Source organism: Haplochromis burtoni, unplaced genomic scaffold (assembly GCF_018398535.1).
Source record: "Haplochromis burtoni strain Fernald_Lab_line unplaced genomic scaffold, NCSU_Asbu1 Contig_13, whole genome shotgun sequence".
In the NCBI taxonomy this organism is placed as follows: domain Eukaryota; kingdom Metazoa; phylum Chordata; class Actinopteri; order Cichliformes; family Cichlidae; genus Haplochromis; species Haplochromis burtoni.
In genome coordinates this window covers 236,321-246,057 of record NW_024582374.1, presented here as the reverse complement: position 1 = coordinate 246,057, position 9,737 = coordinate 236,321, and the positions used below count along the sequence as shown (strand labels likewise).

At 41.6% G+C, this 9,737-nt stretch overlaps 1 protein-coding gene across 1 annotated transcript; it reads right to left on the bottom strand.

Annotated features, from left to right (window-relative positions):
• Positions 1–4,025: 4,025 nt before the first annotated feature.
• LOC121811756 (4-trimethylaminobutyraldehyde dehydrogenase) lies at positions 4,026–9,540 on the bottom strand. Its single transcript, XM_042215892.1, has 12 exons — positions 9,423–9,540; positions 9,077–9,235; positions 8,391–8,536; positions 7,951–8,080; positions 7,726–7,860; positions 6,971–7,167; positions 5,524–5,664; positions 5,239–5,427; positions 5,046–5,133; positions 4,827–4,968; positions 4,519–4,631; positions 4,026–4,435 (listed from the first exon to the last, which is right to left on the bottom strand). The coding sequence occupies exons 2-12, from the start codon at positions 9,216–9,218 to the stop codon at positions 4,341–4,343; spliced, it is 1,518 nt and encodes a 505-aa protein (XP_042071826.1). The 5' UTR covers positions 9,219–9,235; positions 9,423–9,540; the 3' UTR covers positions 4,026–4,340.
• Between the last annotated feature and the right edge of the window lie 197 nt (positions 9,541–9,737).

Genomic DNA, 9,737 nt, shown 5'->3' with positions numbered 1-9,737 from the left:
CAATGCCAAATTACAACTTGGCCTATAGCATCAATTGGTGCACAAATGGCATCAATTAGTGCACAAATGGCATCAATTAGTGCACAAATATACATAAACTATCAAGTTACAGTCAAATACATGAAAATAATACGAGCTGCGCTCAAGAGAAGGTTTTGCCTCATGCTCATACCTTTCTGCTCATCAACATCAGGTACCGTGAACAGGTGAGTGCAACCACATTTATCATCTACCACACTCATGAGACACGCCCCACACCCGTGCACCAAATACAGCGAGTCCATTTAAACCAACCCACTTAGTCAAAAAAGGAACAACTCATATGGTTCCTACACCAGGGTCAGCAACCTTTAAGACCCAAAGAGCCATTTGGACCCGGTTTCCACGCAAAAGAAAACACTGGGAGCCGCAAATACTTTTTGACATCTAAAATGAAGATAACACTGTATATATTGTTTTTTTACCTTTATTGCTTTGTGTGAACAACTAAGGTGTGTTGCTTATGAAATCCATGAAGTGCTACAGAGAAAATTACATTTTATTTATGTAATTAACACATTTTGAACTCTTAAAGAAATATAACAAAAGGAAAGACACCCAGCTGAACTAAAATGATCCATGTAGCACCCTTATATCGCCTTTGGGCTTTTGGAGCCTTGACCTGACTTTTAAAATAATAATTGGAAAAAAAGCACTATGCTGCTAAAAGATGAAAAATACTGCCTAAATATGTATTTTACAGAGGTGGGACCAAGTCATTGTTTTGCAACTCTCAAGTAAGTCTCAAGTCTTTATCCTCAAGTCTCAAGTCAAGTCTCAAGCAATGTCAGGCAAGTCAGAGTCGAGTCTCAAGTCACTGGTGTAAAAGTCCGAGTCAAGTCACAAGTCTGAAACTTTGAATTTCAAGTCCTTTCGAGTCTTTAAAAAAAACACACGAAAAAAGCATGTTGCAGTTATGCTAAATGTAAATATTAGACCATGTAATTTTTAAATCTGTGTTTTTCTCAACACATGACAAAATAGTGAACTTAGAAAATATACACAAATTGTGAAATTGCACCTCTTTAAAATGCAGCTCAATTAAACCTAGCTCCAAGAATAATTTTCACCGACAGTTCTGAGATAAGCTGCATGTTATTCTTGGATGCGGTTGTAGGACCGGCTTTAAAATCGCATGACAAAAATATCATACACATTAAAAAAAACTGTATCACCAACGTAGCCTGGACAACATTTGCTAGTTAGATGAAGTCAGCTATCTCATCGTAGCATATTTATATGCATATTTATAATCATACGGTTCTTGGAGTGAGTGCATACACTCATGAAGTTTAGTAACTTCCGGTCACTGCAACAAGCCCAGGTACAGTTTACCGACGGATGGGTACAGGACCATCGTACGTATCATAAGTTTACCAGTCTCACAAATCGTCGTCATAAATACACATTCGTTAACCGTTTATTAATATAACCTTTGAGCTCAACGGTAATTAATTAGTAGTGGAAATAATTTCTGGTTCATTACAGAAATGTAGCAGTGACAATAATATTGTATGCTGTAATCGCACTGGACAATTAGTGATACAAAACAACTGTTTTATCCTGTGAATAAAAGTATATGTTTTTGTCAATGTACCATAATAACAGAAGCGAAACACAATATTGTGTCAGGACAATTCACTATTTATGCACAATAAATAAAGGAGCATAGCGCGACAATTTCTGTTCAGCGCCAGACTTGCTTGTAACCTATATCACCAATTATGTTAAGAAAAATGACGCATTAACTACAACAGCAGACTGACCTTCGTGTAAATGCTTGGAGCAGACTAACCTGTGAGCTGGAGTGTTCTGGGACGTTATATTTGGTCTTTGAATGGCTGCAATCCAGGCCATCCGTCGCGTCTTTGTTACTTCGGAAACATGGCTCGAACAATTTCTCTTCAACGACGTAATCCGATAACAACCGATCTCTTTACCCGTCGGCTTCCCGTGGCTGTCATGCGACCGGCTATTGCAGTTAATAATACAACAGCTTCTTGACATTTTTGTGTTTCTTTTTATCGCTGTGTAACTGATTTTAATTGAAAGCCTGCGTGCGCTAGTACCGCTTGCCACGAGTTCCCAGAATCCTTTGCGGTTCTACCCGTGAATGACGTCACATTTTCAATCTCTATATAATATGCATGTTAAATTTTATATTTGGGGTAAAATATCAAGTCTTTTCAAGTAAACCGGTTCAAGTCCAATTCAAGTCCCAAGTCATTGGTGTAAAAGTCCAAGTCAAGTCACAAGTCTTAGAACATTTTTTCAAGTCAAGTCTAAAGTCATAAAATTAATGACTCGAGTCTGACTCGAGTCCAAGTCATGTGACTCGAGTCCACACCTCTGGTATTTTACCAGGTTAATGTGTGTGGTCGGGTGCGGTCTGCAGCACCGCTGCAGGGGAGGCGGACGTACCTGAGCGGCACCCGCAATCACGCCTCGCCGCCTTAACGTCTGTGCCATCTATGCTGTTGTGTTGGTGTGTGTCGGGTTGTGAGCTGAAAAGCTACAGCCGGCTGTATGCGTACAGCAACCGTGTGTGAAAAGTGGTCAATAAAGAGATGCTGAAAAGCATGTTCATGGAAACATCGTCGGGTCTGCCGTGATATCTTTACAATGGGACTTCTGCTCCTGAACCTTTGCGCACAGCGTCTGCAAATCGGGGCAGGACTGGCGTAAGCGGTGTTTGTTTTTAACATAGTTCACGGTGGAGAATAGCTGCTGACATAATGTGGATCCGAAGATCCATAACTGGCCTACCTGGGGTTGAAAGCCTCGATAAATGCACGACGTTTCGGCGGGTACACCGGCTTCCGCGAGTGTGACGCTTATTTTGAGCAATGAACAAAATAATAAAATCTGATTTTATTTTTATATTTCAATGTCACAATAATCTAACAATTTGGAACTACAAGTTTAAAAAAAAACCTAACATAAATAAAATACACTTCAGCTAAATACTTCTAATTTATTTCCCCAAACCGCAGTATGAGGACTAAAGAGCCGCAGGTTGCCGACCCCTGACCTAGTCACGTGTACACTGTAAGGTATTGTACTTTCCATGGAATCATTTCATATCTGTTACATTTCAAATATTGTAGACATATTTAAAATATAGTGTGAAAGACATTAAGTGAAAATTAAAATAAAAGTATTGTGGATGTAATATTACCCATTTAAATGTAATTGACTCAGAGTTTATTATACATTTTTATTCAGAAAAACAACTTTATCCAATGTTTTTGCATTCAGTTTTTTGACACCATTTCCCCAGCTTTGGAAAACACACGCTCACAGGGCACAGATGAAGCTGAGGTACACAAAAACTGTAAAGCCAGGTGGAAAAAGTTCAGATAAGATGTCTTCCTATCGAAATGATCCCACAGCAGAAACTTTTCTTTTTCTTTCGGGATCCATTTTGTTATGGAGAGATATGCATGTTTGTTTGTATTTTTATCGTTGCGAGAGTAACTTTGTTTATTTTTTGGTGGTGACTTATTCCATTGACAGATGCAGATGCGGCACCTTTTAAACACAGTTTGGCGCATTGGCAATGAGCGATACAGCAGCTGTATCGACCACGTGACTTTTTCTTAAAGCGACACACGCACCGATACAGGCTTCGCTCTGTGAGCTTGATACATGCGCCGGTGCGCCAGTGTTGCTGGACCCATCACTAGAGGTAAGTGTGTTGGCCAAACTATTAGGCTAAAAATCTGACAGTATTATATGAATCATGAGATTAAAACACACTTAACTAGCATATTTGGTTCCTGCAACTGGCTCATCAGGTTATTGTCTCCCCAAACACACTTCCCTTGTGCTTTTGGAAAAATCTTTTTTTTTCCCCATTTCCATTGTGTTTTGTGTGCTTTTGCAGCGTTTTTCTTATTGCTGGTGTTTTCTTAAGTTGCAGTCCGTTTGGCATCTCAGGGCCACCGTAGTATAGCATTGACCTCACAAGCAACAAAGAAAAAGAATTTGCTTCTACAAGTTTATTTTGATACAAAGGAGCAGCTGTCCAAACAACAGTACAAAGAAGTCTTCCTCTAATGCTGGTTCCATCGTTGCACACTTGTGTTTCCTCAGAAAACCCCCAACTTTTAAATCCAGCTATCCTTCACTTACTGATGTAATAATGAAGTACTGAATACTTGGGGAAAAAAAGTGCTTGGCATCTATGCTTGTCTACATCATGTTCCACACACTTTGCATTAATTATGTGTCAGCCTAACACAGTAAGAAGGGAGAAGTGAAGAGCTCTAGTCACAGTTCTGGCACAGCGGTGTAAAACTTTAGAAGAGGCTTTCGACATCACCCATTTCCACCACTACAGTCTTCAGCTGGGAGTAGTACTCGATGGTCACCTGGCCGTTCTCTCTGCCAAAGCCTGCAGGGATCAGGAGAGAACTGGTTAATTTACTGAGCAAATGCAGCATTTACCCAGACCATGAAAAGCTGACAGCATCTTACCCGACATCTTGTATCCTCCAAACGGCACCTCTACAGGGCTGATGTTGTAATTGTTGATAAAGCAGGTCCCTGCCTCCAGGTTCTCAGCCACGCGATGGGCTCGAGAAATGTCCCTGTAGGAGGAGGAAAAGAACCGACTTTTATACAGAGAAAAGCAGTCGGTATGCAACTTGAAATTGCTACTGTGCAGTGAATTGGCCGCACTGTGAAGACCTTGAGCCACAGCCAACAGAATGCAATAAACTCATTATCTTAAAAGAGCAAGCCGTCAATAGTTGCACCACACTGCTGACTCACAACAAACTGACCTGGTGAAGACCCCAGAGGCCAGTCCAAAGGTGGTGTTGTTGGCTCTCTTGATCACTTCTTCCTCCGTGTCAAAAGGCAAAACGGACATGACAGGGCCAAAAATCTCCTCCTTCACACAGGTCATGTCGTCTCTGCAGTTATCTGTGTCGAGAGACTTTGTGTGTTAAAAAACAAAGCTGAGTGTGCTGTACCACCATTAACCAAAGTGTTAGACATACCAAGTACGCATGGCGACATGAAATACCCCCCTTTCAGTTTGGGGTCACTGGGGACAAAGGGATCTCCTCCACAAAGCACTCTGGCTCCCTAGAAATAAATAAATAATTACAAGAGCTACGTTAAAGATTCTTTGTGCTTAACTGAGAAACCACAAACTATTAAAGCCAATTCACTCCCTCTAATGAAAAGCACCTCTTTCTTGGCCTGACTGACAAATCCCAGCACTTTCTCCAGCTGTGGTTTGCTGATCAGAGCTCCCATCCTGGTGCTCTCAAGCAGGGGGTCACCAACAGGGATGGCCTTGGTCCTTTTGACTACCTCCTCTAGGAACTGTGGCATGATCTCCCGCTGCACAAACACTCTGGTCCCATTGCAGCACACCTGCATATTTCACCACAAAGTTAATACACCAAAACCTCCAAGAGTCTGTCTTGCATCAGGCTGCACAGTACACAAAAGTACAACGTACAGACTCACCTCTCCCTGTGTCAGGAAATTTGCCATTAGTGCCCCCTTCACTGCATTCTCCAGTTCGCAGTCTTTGAAGATGATGAGAGGAGATTTCCCTCCAAGCTCCAGAGTCACCTGCTTCACACTCTTTGCAGACATTTCCATGACCTGAAAGTAAAGAGAGCAGCCATGGTCTGTGGGCTTGTATAACAAAGTCACCTTTAGCTTAAAATAAAACAGCAGATCTTTAAGGCTGGTTAGGGTGACCCTCCTCCACCCTGCAGGAGATCTCCAGAGCAGAACAAGGGCTACTGTTGTCACCTCCAGGTTGGTGTACTCTGAGTCTGTCCAATTCATACAACATCCTGAAAGATGAAAAGGGAAGCCAATGCAGACTTAAGGATGACGACTGATTTAGATTTCTGCAGAAAATCTTTGTAGAGCCTGCAGCATTAATGCTTGTTTGAGGTACATGTGTTAACTACAGTGTGTTTGTGTCCTGGTGTTTTATATGCTGAACCAGTTGACTGAAACAAAACACTGGGAGTCTTATCCTCCCAGGTCCCCACTGCCTCTCTGCAGTCAGTTTTCTTTTTAGGGGCAAAGATATTTGTAACTGACATCGTTTCACTTCTTTGTACTTTCCCTCACGCCAGTTCCTATAACTTCAGTTCTCATTCCAGGAATTTGCTGAAATTTGATGCAATGTTTTTTTCTTTCTTATACTGTGATGATGACTGTTATTCTCTCATTGACAAGTTCAAAAATTGTAACTTGAAATGCACATGAGGAATCAACAGTTGTTGAACAGGCCAATCACAATAGCGGTATAGCTAGTAAAGCAATATAGCAAGATAGTACAGCAAGATAACTCCTGACACCAATTGTATGCATGCATGTGGAAACTTATCACAAGGGGGCCTGAAGTTTTATTGCACCTTCACAGAAGGTTCATTGTAGACTTGAAGATCTGCATCGGCGGCCACAATTCAGAGATCACCCTAGTGTTTGATTGGAGTGGTTCTCTTCATATTGAAATATGTTATTAAACTCACTTCAACTAATGCTCACCGAGGTGTTTGCAGGTTATTGTTAAAATTTCCATAACACTACATTTCTAGGGAGGTGCAAATCAGGTCGCACTGTAGGATTTTAGAGGGGTTTGTGGTTCCAATATAGTTACGGTGTAGATTTCCCCACAGGAGTATAAATACCCAATAAGTGAGTCCAAAAGGGAGCATCCTAAATTCCCATGTTTAAATGTCCAAGTCCACAGCACTAAATTCAGTTTACAGCCTGGTTGAAAAAAAAAACCAAAACATAAATAAATGAAATAAAATATATAATAATAATAATAATAATAATAATAATAATAATAATAATAATAATAATAATAATAATAATAATAGTTCAGTGTATCTGGGCAGCCCAACTACAGTCCATGTGTGGGAAACAATGCTGTACTGGTCTGTACCTTTTTGCCTGTAGGAACACTCCCCGTGAAAGAGACTTTAGCAACTTTTGGATGATGGCAGAGCAAGCTGCCGGTCTCTGCTCCACCTTGGACCACACAGAAAAGCCCATCAGGTACCCCAGCCTCTTTGTAGATCTCAGCCAGGATGACAGCAGTCACGGGAGTCATTGGAGAGGGTTTAAATACCATGGCATTACCTGAAAACCCAACCCAAATTTAAATCCTGCAAAGCTATCTTTGTGAATGGTCACGAGACAAGACAAACAGACAGGAACAAGCTGTACAACAGGTGGATTGATAGGACTAGTGTTCATCAGTGATGTGACAGAGGCTCTGTGGCTCTGCTACATTATCTTTAGCAGGCTCTTCCCATTTTAAACTGCCAATCTTTTGCCTCTCTCATTTTTGTTTGTCTCCACTCTTTTCTTGCCTCTCACACTCGCAGCAAGTTGAAGCTGATGGCTCTTCTTGTTAATGGACCCTCACCAATTACTGCTCACTGAGGATGTCCTACTGTTTTTTTTTGTTTTGTTTTTCTTTAAACAAACAAAAAAAAAAATGATATAAACCTGTTCTCTGTTAAGACAAAGAGGGACATTTGTCGTTTTGTCTCTGCCCCCTCCCCCCCCACATCTATGAAAAAGTATGTCTTCTCTAGTCTGTCTTGTTTCAGTCCCCTGCTCTCCTATATGTCGCAATCCTCTGTTGTGCAGATTACTGACAGCAGATGATACACATGCTGTTATAAAACTCACCACATGCCAGAGCAGGAGCAGACTTCCATGATGCTATCTGGAAAGGGTAGTTCCATGCACCGATTCCCACACACACACCAAGTGGCTCCCGTCTAGTGTAAGCAAATGCTCCTCCAGGGAGCTGGATGTGCTGGCCTGCACCAAAATGACAGCACAATGTTAAAAACAATACCAAACTGAGGTTTTTGCACCTTTTGATAAACACAGAAGCATTGGTGCACCCACCCGCAAGTGTCCCAGCCAGGCCAGCATAGTACTCAATGCTCTGCCAGGCAATGTCAATATCCACCAGAGCCTCAATGATGGATTTCCCATTGTTGATCACTTCCAGCTTTGCAATTTTTTCCCTCCTTTCCTATTTTTTTAACATGCATAAAGGGGGGAAAAAAAGCATGGAACTATTTTAATTGACACTCATCGGTAATTTTGTGGAACAAGATGTCTTGTTTTAAGATTATGCAATGACCGAGAGACAATAGAGACACACAAAAGGTTAAATTGGTTCAAATGTAGGCCAGCAGAGAAGGGAGGGGTGCATTTTAATGAATAACTAATGTCTTATTGCAGGCTTCCAACAGTCAAGTCCAATTTATATTGCACAAACACTGAACTAGACAGTTTCCTGGACTGCTGGTGGTTATTACACAACAGCTTGGCCGTCTCACCCTGATAATGCGAGCAGCCTCCAACATCACCCGAGCCCTCTCCATGCCTGCCATCTTGCTCCACTTCTGGTAGGCGGCATAGGCACTCTGTATGGCTTCGTCCACCTCCTCAGCCCCACAGGGCACCATCTGACACAGGACCCGGCCTGCAGAGACCAGAAGAACACCAGGTTACAGAGCTCTACATCATGCATTTTTCTTTTTTTCTATTTTTTTTGTTTGTTTTTTTTTTGTATCAAATCTCTTTTCAATTTCTAACAATTGACATTTTTAACCTGAATCAGTAAAAACACCCTCATTAACAGTAGTGATCTTCTTTGTGCAACATTAAAATGTAAAACAGACCCTTGCATTGTTTAATCTTCAGAAATGTTTATGCCTGCCTGTCATTACTGTGCATATCCCTAACCTTTATAACCTGAAAGCATGAAATCCAGTTAACTTTATACTAATATCAAGTAAAGGGGGAAAAAAACAGCCCTTTGTTTGTCTACTAGTCTGCACATAGTTAAGTCAAAATGTCTATGTTACAATACTTAACAGAAGTCTGAGCAGAATCTGAGCGTTTCAAATATATTTCAGAAAAACCGCAGGCCTTTAAACCACCGTCACTTGTTTTCCCCAGAATACGTGTCCTTAGCAGGAGCACTAAGGCTAAAGCAGATTTTAAAGAGAAGTATATTCACCAGTTGCAGGCTCAAACACGGGCTCAGCGTTTTTCTCCTGCCTGGGTTTCACTCGTTTTCCACCCCAGAAGTTCAGAGGCTCCGTGACAACCACGGTCCCCGTCGAGGCTCCGGGCATCGAGTCGAGGGTTGACTGGGCCATTTCCAGATACAAAGCGCCTGCAGGGAATTATGTAGCAAAGTTATAAAACAGATGTGCAACTTAGGACAAGCGATCTAAACTGGTGGCTCCCTTTGCTAGCGTGAAGCTAGCACGGACATTAAGTTAGCTAAACTTGCACAAGACAAGCAGCGCGCGCAGATTTTAAATATGATAGCAGACAAGTAAAAGTAGCTGAAGTTTTACCGCTTATGCTCCCGCAGAAGGACTGGAAATGAAGGCAGACGCTAATCACCTTCACGCCCGTTTAGCAGCCAGAAGACCACGCCTCCTTCATGTCCTCCATGCTCCCACCCCGTTCGGCTTCTTCTGATACACACTCCGATCCGAGTAGAGGTCAAAAAAACAACCGTAAAAATTTATGTAGGTCTGGTTTTAAAACAAGATTATTGTTATTAGTTAATACTGGCAGTGTAACGGGTGCAAAGATTAAAATATCCAGCAGCAGAATTAAAGACATTATAAATGAGAGATTTGTGTTAATCAGAGCAGGATTAAAAA